The sequence below is a fragment of the Eriocheir sinensis genome, chromosome 2, assembly GCF_024679095.1.
Source record: "Eriocheir sinensis breed Jianghai 21 chromosome 2, ASM2467909v1, whole genome shotgun sequence".
Classification (NCBI taxonomy): Eukaryota; Metazoa; Arthropoda; class Malacostraca; order Decapoda; family Varunidae; genus Eriocheir; species Eriocheir sinensis.
The window spans coordinates 26,583,151-26,598,367 of NC_066510.1; the positions used below are offsets into that span (position 1 = coordinate 26,583,151).

Sequence of the window (15,217 nt, forward strand, 5' to 3'; positions counted from 1 at the left end):
ACACACACACACACACACACACACACACACACACCCAAAAAAAAAAAAAAAAAAAAGCTAACCGCCACATTACAACTAAGAAAAAAGGGAAAAATAGTTGAATTGAGTTGAAAGCTTTTACACGCCACCACTTGCACAACTGGCTAAACTTTTTTTTTATGCCAACAAGTCAAACTGAAATCAGGTCACGATCCTTTGAAAATCACCAATAACTACCTCAATACTTCATCTCTTACCTACAATGGGAAGTAAATGTGTGTGTGTGTGTGTGTGTGTGTGTGTGTGTGTGTGTGTGTGTGTGTGTGTGTGTGTGTGTGTGTGTGTGTGTGTGTGTGTGTGTGTGTGTGTGTGTGTGTGTGTGTGTGTGTGTGTGTGTGTGTGTGTGTGTTCTCTGTTGTTTTATGCAATCCCTCATTTCGCATTTCAAAGGTTTTCTCTGAGGTCTACAAGATGAAAGTGTCACTCTCTTTTTATTGCATTCGCTGTTTCAGGAAAGGCATGAATACAATAGCAGCAACATTATTATTCATTATCTCTCTCTCTCTCTCTCTCTTTTTCTTTTTTTTCTTTCTCTTTTTCTTTTTTTTCTTTCTCTTTTCTTGTCATTTTCTTTCCTTGTCTTCACTCCTATTCTCTTCTCTTCTCTTCTCTTCTCTCTCTCTCTCTCTCTCTCTCTCTCTCTCTCTCTCTCTCTCTCTCTCTCTCTCTCTCTCTCTCTCTCTCTCTCTCTCTCTCTCTCTCTCTCTCTCTCTCTCTCTCTCACCTTTTAAATTTTGCACTACTCCTCTCCCACCTCAATTAATTATTCAAGCTCTTCACTCCGACAAAAGGTCGTGTATATTTTCCATTTTATTTTCTTCTTGGCACACGGACATGAATTCGTGGCAGAACAGAATGAGTAAATCGACAATAGATAAACTGAAAACCGTGAAGACTGAAAGGGGAAAAAATTGACCTCTCTTTTGCCACTCTTTACTTTTGTCTGTTGTGGGAGCGGTGAGTAGCGGGCTTTTTTTTTTTCCCGACACTCTTTTTGTTGCCCTTGAGCCGTCTCCTTTGTTGTAAAAAAAAAACACTAATGAAATACATAACGGGGAAATCATCTTCAAGTGAGTCAAGGGTCTCTAACCTAACTAGCAACAGACAGGCGAAGAAATAAAAGCAGAAGGGAACGAATAACCGTCAAGTGGAATAAAGGAGCAATAGGACAGACGGGAGTGATAAAAACCAGCAACGCGAGTATACATATTACCTTATCCTCGCCCGAGAATAAAAGTAAGTATAATAATACCGTGTTACCTTATGGCAGAGGCGGCCACAGAAAAAGCTACACAGGAACTCATTGAGGAAGGTGACAGGGCAAAGATCAATAGAGCGTGTGTGTATGAGGGGGCGGGGGGGGAGAGAGAGAGGGAGAGAGGTCGTGTGTGTGTGTGTGTGTGTGTGTGTGTTAGGAAACCAAGTAGAAAGAGAATATGAGAGAGAGAGAGAGAGAGAGAGAGAGAGAGAGAGAGAGAGAGAGAGAGAGAGAGAGAGATTGACTAAAAAGATAAGAGGAGGCAAGAAAGTGACAGCAAGGATGAATGAAGATACACTCTGCAGACACAAAATTGGGAAGAAGCTCGGCAGGGAGGAGACGGAATATGACACTGAGATCTGAGAGCGAAAATGAATGACAAAAAACTGAAGGTAAGATAAGACAACAGTAAATAAAGTAAATGGTAATAACAACAACGAAAAGCAAGACCCTAATGGTACGAAAAAATCTGAATGAGAAAAAATATAAATATGATGTGAATTTCAATACTTTTTTACATCACACAAGAGAAACGAAATGCAATCCCAAACTTCAAATAAAGGGCATCGTAAGACCCACAACCTTCCCATACAAAGACCAGATCCTCTTTATCAGTATTCGATTTTCACGATAGAATTCTTTGCCTTTTTTTGACAACGCTATCCCCCCCCTAGTCTCCCTCTTTTTTGTTTGTTTTTTGGTTTTGCAGCAGAGGAAGCAGCTCAAGGGCAAAAAAAAGGAAACAATAATGAAAAAGAAGCCCACTATTCGCTGCTCCCATAAAAAGCGGTGAGAGGAGTGGCCAAAAGAGAGGTTAACTTCGCCTTACATTCCAATTCCACCTTACTGCTATTCACCTATTCCAGCAAATATCTTTTCACTAATTCCTAATCCTCATACACCCAGCACCTCCTCTCTTTCCGTACATACTCTTCTTCAAAAACCTCCACTTTAAATTCCTGTGCCTAAATCCATCCATTCCTTACGCCTGCCTTACATTCCTATTCCACCTTATTTCTATTCACCTATTCCAGCATATATCTTTTCACTAATTCCTAATCCTCATACACCCAGCATCTTCTCTCCTTCCGTACGTACTCTTCTTCAAAAACCTCCACTTTAAATTCCTATGCCTAAATCCATCCATTCCTTACGCTTGCTTTACATTCCTATCCCACCTTATTTCTATTCACCTATTCCAGCATATATCTTTTCACTAAATCCTAATCCTCATACATCCAGCACCTTTCTTTCCTTGCCTTCCTCGTATCACTATTCTAGCAATCCGTACAACGTTCCAACAAATGCTTACACACTCCTCGAGCAAGACCACACACGCCAACACACTATAATCCACCCAACTCATATTCAGACCCGGCCTCAAGAAGCAGGAAGGGAGGATTCCGTTACTGTCCCCTTAGTCAGAACAGGCATGATGTCTTCTTATTTCACTGCGCCACGGGGGGACTGCTTGGTATGGATGGGCACAGGTGGAGCTGATACTTGAGAGGTCGGGAGTGAAAGGGAAGAAAGGAAAACTGTCACGGAGTCAGAACTAAAGAATAAAATGAAGCTGTGTATGTCGGGGAGTCCAGAGCAGAGAATAAAGTTGAGTTGTATGAGTTGAATCTTGGTGGCAGGTATAAAGGGAGGCAAGCAGGCAGCCAGGTATACAGGTAAACAGAACAGGTAGAGAGATAGGAGTCACAGCGAATGAGAAATAAAGTAACTGAATAAAGATAGAGAAACAAAGCCAGTAAGCAGGCAGGCAATTTAGGCAAGTAGGTGGAGACCCAGGTAAGCAAATAGTCAAACAGGTAGACAGTTACAAGCAGATTCATGGGTAAGGCTGTAAGGAGAGAAGGATAAGATTAGCGACAAGGAGCAAAGAGGAAAGCAATACAGAACAAAGATAGAGAAACAGAGCAAACATTTGGCAGGTAGTGAAGTTGGTAAGCGATTAGAAGCAGATTCAAGGGTAAAATTATGAGGTGAGGCGGTAAAGATTAGCAACAAGGAACAAAGAGGAAAGCAATACAGAACAAAGATAGAGAAACCGAGCAAACATTAGGCAGGTAGTGAAGTTGGTAAGCGATTAGAAGCAGATTCAAGGGTAAAATTATAAGGTGAGGAGGTAAAGATTAGGGACAAGGTGCAAAGAGGCAGGTAAAGCGCAAGGTAAGGCGTGAAGACCTAGATACCTACTAGACGGCTTTTTATGTTTGGCGGCGCCGTAAGATGAAGAACTTGTTGAGGCGAGTGAAAAGAGTCTGAGACGAGAATATATTCGTGTGCGTGTGATGTGGGGGAATCTTGTTGTGAAGGAGGAGGAATTTATGCAAAAGTGGGAATGCATTTTATGAGAAGGAACATATTATAAAGGGTCTGGGGAGTCTATGTGTGGAAGAGAGGCGCTTGTGGTGTGTTGCGGTTAGGTGTGGAGAGGAATCCAGTGAAATAGGGTGGAATGGGGTTGTGTAGTAGTGTTGTGCTGTGGTGTGGTGTGAGGTGGAGTGGAGAGGAGAGGAGTGGAGTGGCATAGGGTGGTGTAGTGGAGTGGAGTGGAGTGGAGTGGAGTGGAAAGGAGAGGAAAGGAGAGGAGAGGTGGAGTGGAGTGGCATAGCGTGGTGTAGTGTGGTGTGGTGTGGTGGTGTGTGGTGTGGTGTGGAGAGGGAAGGGGTGGAGGGCAGAGGGACCTTGTCGTAGCGGATTTATCTGATTGGCTTCGTTTCAAAGTGAGTGTGTGTTTATCTAAGTCCTTTTTTACAGCGTTTCCTTGTTTTTTGTGCGTGTTTTTTTTTTCATTAGGAAGATTGATTCTGCATTTTTTGTTGACTTACTTTTCTTACAATTAGTTTTCTGTTATTTTCTTTACCACATTTTTTTTGTTTTGTTTTTTTTGTTTTGTTTGTTTCACTCACATCTAGCGCAGCATCCAACATTTCCCTCTTCATCATCAACGTTATTTTTTGCTATCAATAGTTCACTGCAGGACAAACTATTTCTAACATCCTCCACCAGCGTTGTCAAATTATCGTACTCAGCGCATTGCATTTTCGTAGTTTCTGACCCCGATAGATATAGCAGAAAATACGAAAACCATCAATATTTAACAGTTTTAACGATAAGTTTAATTTTTTATCGTTATTTGTGTAGTTACGACGGTCTTTGAGACTAAAAGTGATAAATGCTGTGCTCAGAGTACGACACTTTGGCAACTCTGCGACCTCCACCTCTCTTTATCTGAAGTTAGTGTACTCCATCCTGATTCGGCAAATACTATAATTTAATCCCCCCGCTTGTTTCTATTACACTCCTGACTTTCCAATACCTGGGTTGCCACTGTCACTTCGGGAGTCCATCTTTGATCAATTCCACGTACGATAAAAAATATGACGTGTTTTTAATCGTTACTAGAACATCTCCAACCTTTGTCCGTTTTTTTTTTTTTTTTCCTCCATGAGTTATTCTTTTTTGTGTGTGATTCTTCTTTGCACACTTCTTCGGTTATTCTCCTGAACGTTTTCTTTCTTTTTGAGGCGCCTTTCAACAGAAGCAATACAACAGAAGCAAAAAATAATAATAATAATAAAGCGATTTCGGTCTTAATAGTAATAACGGTAGCGGCAGTGATATTGGCAGCAGTGACAACAGTAACGATAACAAGACACACGTAATAACAGTAACAACAGTAACTACAATACCAATAGGTCGCCACAGTTCTTGAATATGTTCCGTCCGCCTCGTGGGCTCAGATATAGCTGTTACACTTCCCTCACCTGCACGGGGAATCCAACCAATATGTCTTGCTCGTAAAAGTATATGGTACAAAGTTAGCTCACTCCATGTAAGTACGGTAATAGGAAAAGTTTGGGACATGTCTAAACTATTTTTTTTTTTCAAAGTAGCAGTGTATAAAACAAAAATGAAAAGTTGTAATATATAAATAATAATAATAATAATAATAATAATAATTCATGGGATCACTTCTATAGTATGACAGCCAAGTTCCCTGACCGAAACTTGGAGTGAAATAACAATAATAACGATAATAATAATAATAATAATAATAATAATAATAATAATAATAATAATAATAATAATAATAAGAATAAGAATAATAATAATAATAATAATAATAGTGCAAAGAAAAATACGCCTATAAGAGAGCAGGAACCAATCAGGAAGAAACAATTAACTAAACGACACACCAAGGCCAAAAACGTGCCATAACGAAGAGACAGCGGCTCCGTTCCTCCCCTCGCTTCCTCTTCCCCCTTTCTGCCCGCTATCTTTCCCTGACCTCAACAAACCTTGCAACCAGAACCGCACCACAGAGAAATAACAGAGAGCAGATCCGTCTTTCCCTCTGCCCCTTTCCCCTTGTCTATCCCGTCCTCAGTTCTCCCTTGCTTCAACCCTAACCTCAAACTCAACCTCAGTCCAACTCTACCTAGATTCACCGGAGCAGGTATTCCTCGGTTTGCATCCCGCCCCGATCCTGAGCCTTGCACCGCGGTATCTCAGCTCTTTTCACTATTTGGAGAACCGATCGCTTGCTCTGGGACACAAAGGCGGTGTACATGTAAGCCCTTCGAGCTCTTCCCTTCCTCTTTCTTCCCTTCTATCCCCCTCGAGCGAGCTGACTTGTGGTAGTGAGGAAGGTATTCTCTCTCTCTCTCTCTCTCTCTCTCTCTCTCTCTCTCTCTCTCTCTCTCTCTCTCTCTCTCTCTCTCTCTCTCTCTCTCTCTCTCTCTCTCTCTCTCTCTCTCTCTCTCTCTCTCTCTCTCTCTCTAACCTGCTCTGTTTTGCCGCTGTCTGTCTTGCTGTCTGTCCCTTCATCTCTGTCTCGACCCTCTCTTTCTGTCTCTCTATTCCGTTCTGTTTTGCTGCTAGTCTGCCCTCCTCCTTCCCCGTCCAAGCCTCTGTCTCGATCCTCTATTTTATCTCTATCCGTACTGTTTTGCCTCCAGTCTGCCTTCCTCCTCCTTCCCAGCACCTTCCCGTCTCCCTTCCACCTCTTTCATTTCCTCCTCTTCCTCCTCCTCATCCCCAGTGTCCTGCACCCGCCTAATGCATGCAAAACTTCCTAAGCTTCCTTTATTTTTATCTTCCCGCGAAATAATATCTTTGAGCCTGTTCGGGAGAATTTTCCTAAGTAATAACACGCGATATTATTCCATGCTGTGGCTGGTGGAGCATTCATCTCCCTCCGTCTTACTTTACCTGGTCGGAACGGTGAAACACGAGCCGAGCGTTTTCTTTTCAGAACCCTCCCAGACTTTCCAGGTAAACACAACGAACAGATACACAACATACACATGCAGAGGTTTACTACAAATGAAGTAGTGAGTTAGACTTGACGTGAAATACGAATACACGCGGGGAAATAATAAAGTTGAGGTAGATACGGATGAAAGCAAACAACCAAGCGAGTCAACAACAGCACAGGCAACCGTAAAAACACGCGGCGCCATCACGGAGGAGCAGTGACTGGCATGAAGGTCACTTTTACTGTCAAACGAAATGGATCAGACGGGGAACCAGGCAACGAAACTGAGTGCATTAGATTTCACCGTAGATCTGTTTCTTTGTTTGTTTGTGTTGCCTTTGTGACACGCTTGCAGGAGGCGTGACAGCTGTTAATTAAATACGAAACGACATCAAAGAAAAGCAGGTTCACTGTGAACTACATTAGATTCACGCTAGGCTAGAGTTCATCTGATTAAACTCAAGTGTGGCTGCACCATCGAAGGTCAAATATATATTCTTTGGTAAATGTTCTTCATGCTTTTCATTATTCTCTCGTCATAACTACCCACATGCTCCAAGAGACCACCTAACCCTCCGGACTCTATTCTAGATTATAGGATTAGGGGAGAGGGCAGCATGAGAATGATGCCAATGGCATAATATAAACACTATAAACGCGCCCCAGAGGCTGGGCCAGGCCATCAGGACACCAGGAAGAAGCTGAAGGGACCATGACCATCCCCCCCAAGGAAAAAAACAGCTAAAAAACGACGTAAAAAAAATAAAAAATAAAAAAAAATAAGGTGCACTCACTTTGATTTTATCCCGCTCAGAACTCAGGCAGCCAAAGGTGTAGCTGAGTGTATAAAAACGACAAAGTTCCAATGCTGAGGTCTTCTGGAGGAACATGAAAGGCTTTGAAACATTCGGTGATTCTTTTTAAAACACGTCTATTTTCAATGGTTCTATTCATGAACTGAGCACTAGCTCCATATTTAAATTTGAATTGTTCTTTTACTGGCCGTGAATAAATATTTTCCAAATTGTTTGATAAAAAAAGTTTACTCTCATCTGTCATAGAGCACCACGAAAAATATTTCATATTGTACTCAAATTTTTTATAAAAATTCACATCCCATCAACTCACCATTGTAAAAGCGTGTGTCCACTATAGATGGAAAAGTGCCGCTCACAATACAATACAAATATATATTAGGCTTCACAACATAAACGTTCCTGTTTCATTTGCATATCTGTTGTCATAAACGCCGTATAAAACACCCGAGCCACAGCTACCAACATGATAAAAAAAACAGACAAACGCTGCCACACAGGAGCAGCATCAGGTTATTCGCGGAACACACATGCAAAACATTTTCTGAACAGCATGTCCAGTCATGAACCCCAAAGGGAGGAACCTTCACGCTGACGGATAGAGAGATCACACACACACACACACACACACACACACACTAAAGTAAATATATAAGCAAAAGTAATCCCACAACATAGAAACACAAAACAAACAGAGATTTTTTTTTTTTCATAACAAAGGAGACAGCTCATGGGCACAAAAAAAAGAAAACAATAATAAAAAAAAGCCCGCTACTCACTGCTCACAAAAAAAAAAATCAAAAGAGGTGGCCGAAAGAAAGGTCAATTTCGGGAGGAGAGGTGTCCTGATACCCTCCTTTTGAAAGAGTTCAAGTCGTAGGCAGGAGGAAATACAGATGAAGGAAGATTGTTCCAGAGTTTACCAGCGTGAGGGATAAAAGAGTGAAGATGCTGGTTAACTCTTGCATAAGGGGTTTGGACAGTATAGGGATGAGCATGAGTAGAAAGTCGCGTGCAGCGGGGCCGCGGGAGGGGGGGAGGCATGCAGTTAACAAGTTCAGAAGAGCAGTCAGCGTGGAAATATCGATAGAAGATAGAAAGAGAGGCAACATCGCGGCGGAATTAAAGAGGTAGAAGACTATCAGTAGGAGGAGGAGCCTCCCCACACGTGAGATGCATACTCCATACGAGGGCGGACAAGGCCCCTGTATATGGATAGCAACTGCACGGGGGAGAACTGGCGGAGACGATACAGAACGCCCAACCTCGAGGAAGCTGATTTAGCGAGAGAGGAGATATGAAGTTTCCAGTTGAGATTTTGAGTTAAGGATAGACCGAGGATGTTTAGTGTTGAAGACGGTGACAGCTGAGTGTTGTCGAAGAATAGGGGATAGGTGTTTGGAAGACTGTGTCGAGTTGATAGGTGGAGAAATTGAGTTTTTGAGGCATTGAAGGACACAAGGTTCCTTCTGCCCCAATCGGAAATGATAGCAAGGTCTGAGGTTAAGCGTTCTGCAGCCTCTAGTCTGGAGTCGTGTACTTCCTGTTGAGAGGGTCTTCTATTGAAAGAAGTTGAATAACGCAGAGTGGAGTCGTCGGCGTATGAGTGGACAGGACAGTTTGTTATGGAAAGAAGATCATTGATGAATAACAGGAAGAGAGTGGGTGATAGGACAGAGCCCTGTGGAACGCCACTGTTGATAGGTTTAGGGGAAGAGCAGTGACCGTCTACCACCGCAGAGATAGAACGGCCGGAAAGGAAACTGGAGATAAAGGAACAGAGAGAGGGATAAAATCTGAAAGAGGGCAGTTTAGAAAGCAAAGACTGGTGCCAGACTCTATCGAAGGCTTTCGATATGTCAAGCGCAACAGAGAAAGTTTCACCGAAACGGCTAAGAGGGGATGACCAGGAGTCAGTCAAGAGAGCAAGAAGATCGCCAGTAGAACGCCCCTTGCGGAACCCATACTGGCGATCAGATAGAAGGTTAGAAGTGGAAAGGTGCTTTTAAATCTTCCGGTTAAGGATTGATTCAAAAGCTTTAGATAGACAGGAAAGTAAAGTTATAGGGCGGAAGTTTGAGGGATTGGAACGGTCACCCTTCTTAGGCACAGGCTGTACAAAGGCATACTTTCAGCAGGAAGGAAAGATAGATGTTGATAGGCAGAGACGAAAGAGTTTGACCAGGCAGGGTGTCAGCACAGAAGCACAGTTTTTAAGGACAATAGGAGGCACTCCATTAGGTCCATAAGCCTTCTGAGAGTTGAGGCCAGAGAGGGCATAGAAAACATCATTTGGAAGAATCTTAATAACAGGCATAAAGGAGTCAGAGGGGGGATGAGTAGGAGGAATATGCCCAGAATCGTCCAGGGTGGAGTTCTTACAGAAAGTTTGAGCGAAGAGTTCAGCTTTAGAGACATATGAGACGGCAGTGCTGCCGTCAGGGTTAAGGAGAGGAGGGAAAGAGGAAGAAGTGAAATTGGAGGAGATATTTTTGGCTAGCTGCCAGAAGTCACGAGAAGAATTAGAAGAAGCAAGGTGTTGACATTTTCTATTAATGAAAGAAGTTTTGGTAAGTCGGAGAATAGATTTGGCACGATTCCGGGCTGAAATGTAAAGATCAAAGTTAGCGGGAGTTCGAAGGCTCTGGAACCTTTTGTGAGCTGCCTCTCTAGCTTTAATAGCACGAGAACAAGCATGATTAAACCAAGGCTTTTTAGCATGAGGAGTAGAGAAAGTACGTGGAATGTATGCCTCCATTCCAGAGACAATCACCTCTGTGATGCGCTGAGCACACACAGAGGGGTCTCTCTCCTGGAAGCAGTAATCATTCCACGGGAAATCGGAAAAGTACATCCTCAGATCGTCCCACCGAGCTGAAGTAAAATACCAGAAGCATCGCCTCTTCGGTGGGTCCAGAGGATGTACAGGAGCGATAGGACAGGATACAGAAATAAGGTTATGATCAGAGGAGCCCAACGGAGAAAACAGTTTGACAGAGTAAGTAGAAGGATTAGAGGTAAGGAAGAGGTCTAGAATGTTGGGCCTGTCTCCAAGACGGTCGGGAATACGAGTAGGGTGCTGAACCAACTGCCCTAGATAGTTGAGGAGAGCAAAGTTGTAGGCTTGTTCACCAGGCTGGTCAGTGAAAGAGGATGAAAGCCAAAGCTGGTGGTGAACATTGAAATCTCCCAAGATGGACATTTCAGCAAAGGGAGAGTGAGTCAAAATGTGCTTCACTTTAGAGTTCAAATAGTCAAAGAATTTTACATAGTTAGTAGAGTTAGGCGCGAGATAAACAGCACAGATGTATTTAGTAATAGAATGACAATGAAGTCTTAGCCAGATGGTGGAAAATTCAGAAGAGAAGGTCGTGGGCACAAGAGCAAGTGGTGTCGTTGCGCACGTAGGCGCAACATCCTACGTGCGCAACATCCAACTTTAGATTGAAATTTAGGATAGAGATAGTAGGAGGGAACAGAGTAGAGGTTGCTGTCAGTAGCCTCAGAAACCTGTGTTTCGGTGAGGAAGAGAAGGTGATGTTTAGAGGAGGAGAGATGGTGTTCCACAGAATGAAAATTAGAACGAAGACCGCGAATGTTGCAGAAATTGATAAGAAGGTTCGAGGAGTTATCAGGACACCTCTCAAGTCGGCAGCCAGAAGGGGAGTCCTCCCTGGGGGAATTTATGGTCTCTCCTCCCAGGCGGGGACTCCGAGGCGGTGTTTTCGTTAGCCATTTTGAATTTTGAATTTTGGGAAAACGTGTGTGTGTTGTGTGAATGTAGTGTGGTGTAGAAAGAGAGAGGAACTGTCTTTTGAGAGCATGGTGAACTGCTCTCTGGTGTTGATGAGACAAAAGGGAAACGGTTAGTGAGGACATGGGAAGGGTCTTTGAAGGGCTTCAGCACCCTCCTCGCTTCCCATATATCCTCACCGGGAGTAACTCACGCCCGTTCGGTAGGTGTCTTCCTACCTACTCCTGCTGGTTATGCGGAACTGGGGTAGTGTTACGCTTGGGACTTATTAAACCTCCCGGCACACCCTAACAGACAGACAGACAGACAGACAAGCCATGAGGCGTGGGCAGGGTAGGGAATAAGGAAATAATCAAGACCATCAATATAAAGAGGAAAATTTAATGCCGGCGATTAACAATTCCAGGAAAGAGAGGACAAAGCATAGAACAGATCAAAGAAAAAAAGAGCTTGATTACGACTTTCCCAGAAGAGATGCGCGTTTAGGAGAGCAAAGCCGTGAAAGGAATCAACAAAACTAGACGCTCCGAGAGACGGCCCAGGGGCCCGCCACAGCTTCCCTCTGTGTGCACCACGTCACGGAGGGGTCCAGGTGGCCGGCGCGGGACAGGCTCCGTCCTTTGCTATGAAGAACCGAGGCAGCAGCCCAACTCTGAATAAGGATTTTCTTCTTTAGGTTTAATTAAAAAGGATTAATCAGTCCCGCTCTCTTTACGAACGATGACGTATAAAATATTCCAAACCGCGAAATATATACGAAAGGAAAATTGTGCTGATCCCACAAGGAGAGGAAAAAATAAAGTAAAAATAATGATAATTAAAATGAGATAAACGAATATTAAATAAAAAAAAGGTAAAAGACACGAACATGCATCTCACCGCTCAAGCCTTTCCTCGTCCGGCTACCTGTTGATGCCGCCTCGTTCACCTGTATCTCTAAAGCCTCCTTTTATTTATTTCAAGTATAAGTGTGTCGAGCCACTTTTACCCTTGAAATAGCTCACTGCACCACCTAGAAACACAGTTAAAAAAAAGCTCTCGCAAGGGCTTACAAGGCTTTAGTGACTGCCTGCCCTCCCTTGTCCGTTTGCATTTCCAAGCTCTTGGCTCAGACCTAACGTGTTCTGACATGTCCCAAAGTGCCCTCTGAGCCGTGTGGGATACGGCAGCAGGGGGGGCGGAGGGCAGAAGGACGGGCTTGGACACTCGGCCAGGCAGGAATGCCTGAATGCCTGAATAAAATTAAGCTTTACGAGAAAATTAAAGCATTTTAACAAATTTACATTACAAGGGAAAAAGAGAGGAATACTTTCGCTTACTTTGTTTTTAGCCTAATGAGACGATTCGAGCACGGACATTTCACTAAAGACTTACTTTTTACCGGCGTCTTTGTGAGGGGGAAAAGTCCACAAATGAAGTCGTAGAACATACTTAAATAAATTCTTGAAAACGGAAAAAGACAAGGAGTCCAATTGAGTGTTCGTAGCATCACGACGAACATGCAACGCAGATTCTATTTTTATGACTCTGACTTATAATTAAAGGCCGCGTAACCTGAGTCGAAAGGGTCGCGCAGCCTGGCATTCAACATGGTATTCTGTCACCGAGGGAGGGAGAGTTGAAATGGTGGACCTGAAGCACCGGGCAAAGGTCAATACCCCCTCCCCCCCCTCCTCCACGACAGGACTGAATCATGTTACTGTGCGTTGTGTAATTATCTCTCACTATCAATTTCAATCTAAATACAAGTACGAGTCAAGGTCTTCCAATAGTTTCTCCTTTCAGTATATACACCAGTGATCCTTCGTCTCTCATGTCTATCTACACACTTTCGTTCGCGTTGGTCCCAAGTTTCCAGTGGCTACTACATATACAATCTAAATATACATACGAGTCAAGGTCTTCCAATAGTTTCTCCTTTCAGTATATACACCAGTGATCCTTCGTCTCTCATTTCTACCTACACATTTCCGTTCGCGTTCGTCCCAAGTTTCCTGTATTCAAATTCCCACCGCTTGCAATCCCACCCTAATTTTTCCTGCTGACTTCAAGATTATCTTCACTCTTCATCCTACTGTGCTATATCGTCATTTCCAACAGGTGTACATGATTCAAGGCCACCTATTCATATCACGCAAGGCTTTTCTCATTCGCCTACCTACCACCAATAATATTACCTTTTCGCCTTCATTCCTTTCACATCAGAACCACCACCACCGTCCTTGCATTCCTAGCCTTCCTCTGCCTTCCCCCTGCGTTCCAACTGACCCGCCTCTTCGCTATACTTCATTCCAAAGCTTCCTTCCCCTTCGGTCACACAATGCTAACTTCTTATCACACACGCATCCTGACTAAACGTCGCTACGACAACCTTTCCATGAACAAAACCACAACCTTTTTTTGTCTCCGGTTTGCTTATTAACTCTTTCTTCTTTACCCTTCCTATCACCACTACGCCTTTCACCTCCCTTCCGTCCACACACCCATTTCTTCACTTGTCTCTTGTTTGCCAATGACATTAACTCTTTATTCTACACCATAACCCCTTTTGCCTCCCTTCCACCCATGTCATGATTCTCCTCCCTCCTTCGCCTCCCTTAACTCTACGCTTCCTGACCTCCTCAATACACCTATACTATACACACCGATTCTATATAACATTTCTACACCATTGCGATCTCACTTACTCCTCTCACCTCCCTTCCATCCACACCCCTATTCCTTCACTTGTCTCATGTTTGCCAATGGTTCTTCTTTCTCCTTCGCCTCCCTCAACTCTACGCTTCCTGACCTCCTCAATACACCTACACTATACACACCGATTCTATATAACATTTCTACACCATTGCGATCTCACTTACTCCTCTCACCTCCCTTCCATCTACACCATGGTTCTTTCTCCCTTGCCTCCCTTAATTCTCGGGACCATATTCTTTTAAACATTTCAGCGCCCAAGCACACACATTTGACAAGCCTTTCATAGGAGCTTGGGTCATTTCCTTGGGTAAGTTTTATGACCCTAGTACTAGTATGACCCTTCTTCTGTACCATGAGCCTTAAAACATTCATTAGAGTCCGACTGATTTCCTTTTCGGCCTTTGGAATAATAGTTTAAGTAAGAGGCGGAAGCGTGTGAGAATGCCGAGCATATATTTCTCCCCTCCTCAAAGATATGACAAAGCTTATATACTGTGAACGTGAAAAAACATTGCATTGAACCAGATTGATCCCCTTCAAGGCCTTCGGATATAGATGATGTAGGAGGCGGAAGCGTGTAAAAATGCCGACCTATGCTTTAAGGCCTATGGAAATATGTGATGTTAGAGGTGGAAGGGTCTGGGAATTCCGACCTAAGCTTTAAGGCCTATGGAAGTATGTGATGTGAGGTGGAGGCGTCTGGAGGCCATATTCTTAAAACATTTTGACGCCCAAGCACATACAATTGGCACGGTTTTTGTAGAAGTTTTAGGAATTTCTAGGGGTTAGTTATAGGCCATGGTAGTAGTTCGACTCTTTCTCTTTACCATGATCCTAAGAAAACATTCATTACAACCCAATTGATCTCCCTTTTGGCCTTTGGAAATGGGTGACGTGAAGGGTGGAGGCGTCTAAGAATACCGACTTGGGAATTCCGACCTAAGCTTCCTACCATCCCAAACGATTCCTAAGCATTCCTCTCCCTCTCCCCTGCAGACTCGACTTCACCTCCTCGCCCCTGATCGCGCCCCACCTCCGCGGCTCCGAGGTACTCAGAATGCTGCACGAAGAAGAACCGGAGAGCATGAGCAGGGATCCCCCGCAGTGGCCTCCCCCAGGGGCTGAGATCACCAAGGCCCAGGGGTTCATGGGCAAAATCTCCATGGGCAAGGGACCCGGTGGTGAGTATTGTGTAGTGATTTTGTTTTTATGCTGCCCTCCCGGAGCTCATCTTTAATCCTAGATCTAGAGTCCCGGGTTGATGGGTGTCTTCTGGACGCATGTGGGGGTTTTTTAAGCGCGGCGGCAGCGGCTGAATAAGCCAGTGGGCACGGGCGGGGGATTGAACTCGCGTCCTCCTGAACGCGGTGGTGTTACTCTGT

General features: G+C 43.9%; 2 protein-coding genes across 3 annotated transcripts in view; one reads left to right on the top strand and one right to left on the bottom strand.

Annotated features, from left to right (window-relative positions):
- LOC127001882 (uncharacterized) overlaps nucleotides 1-15,217 on the bottom strand; it is a 102,880-nt gene that overhangs the window by 54,669 nt on the left and 32,994 nt on the right. The window lies entirely within an intron of this gene.
- LOC127001894 (tau-tubulin kinase 1-like) overlaps nucleotides 1-15,217 on the top strand; it is a 79,463-nt gene that overhangs the window by 29,332 nt on the left and 34,914 nt on the right. For both annotated transcript variants that reach the window (XM_050867130.1, XM_050867137.1), the window contains exon 2: nucleotides 14,832-15,016. In XM_050867130.1, coding sequence (XP_050723087.1) covers nucleotides 14,832-15,016 — 185 coding nt within the window. The remainder of the gene's footprint in view (nucleotides 1-14,831; nucleotides 15,017-15,217) is intronic.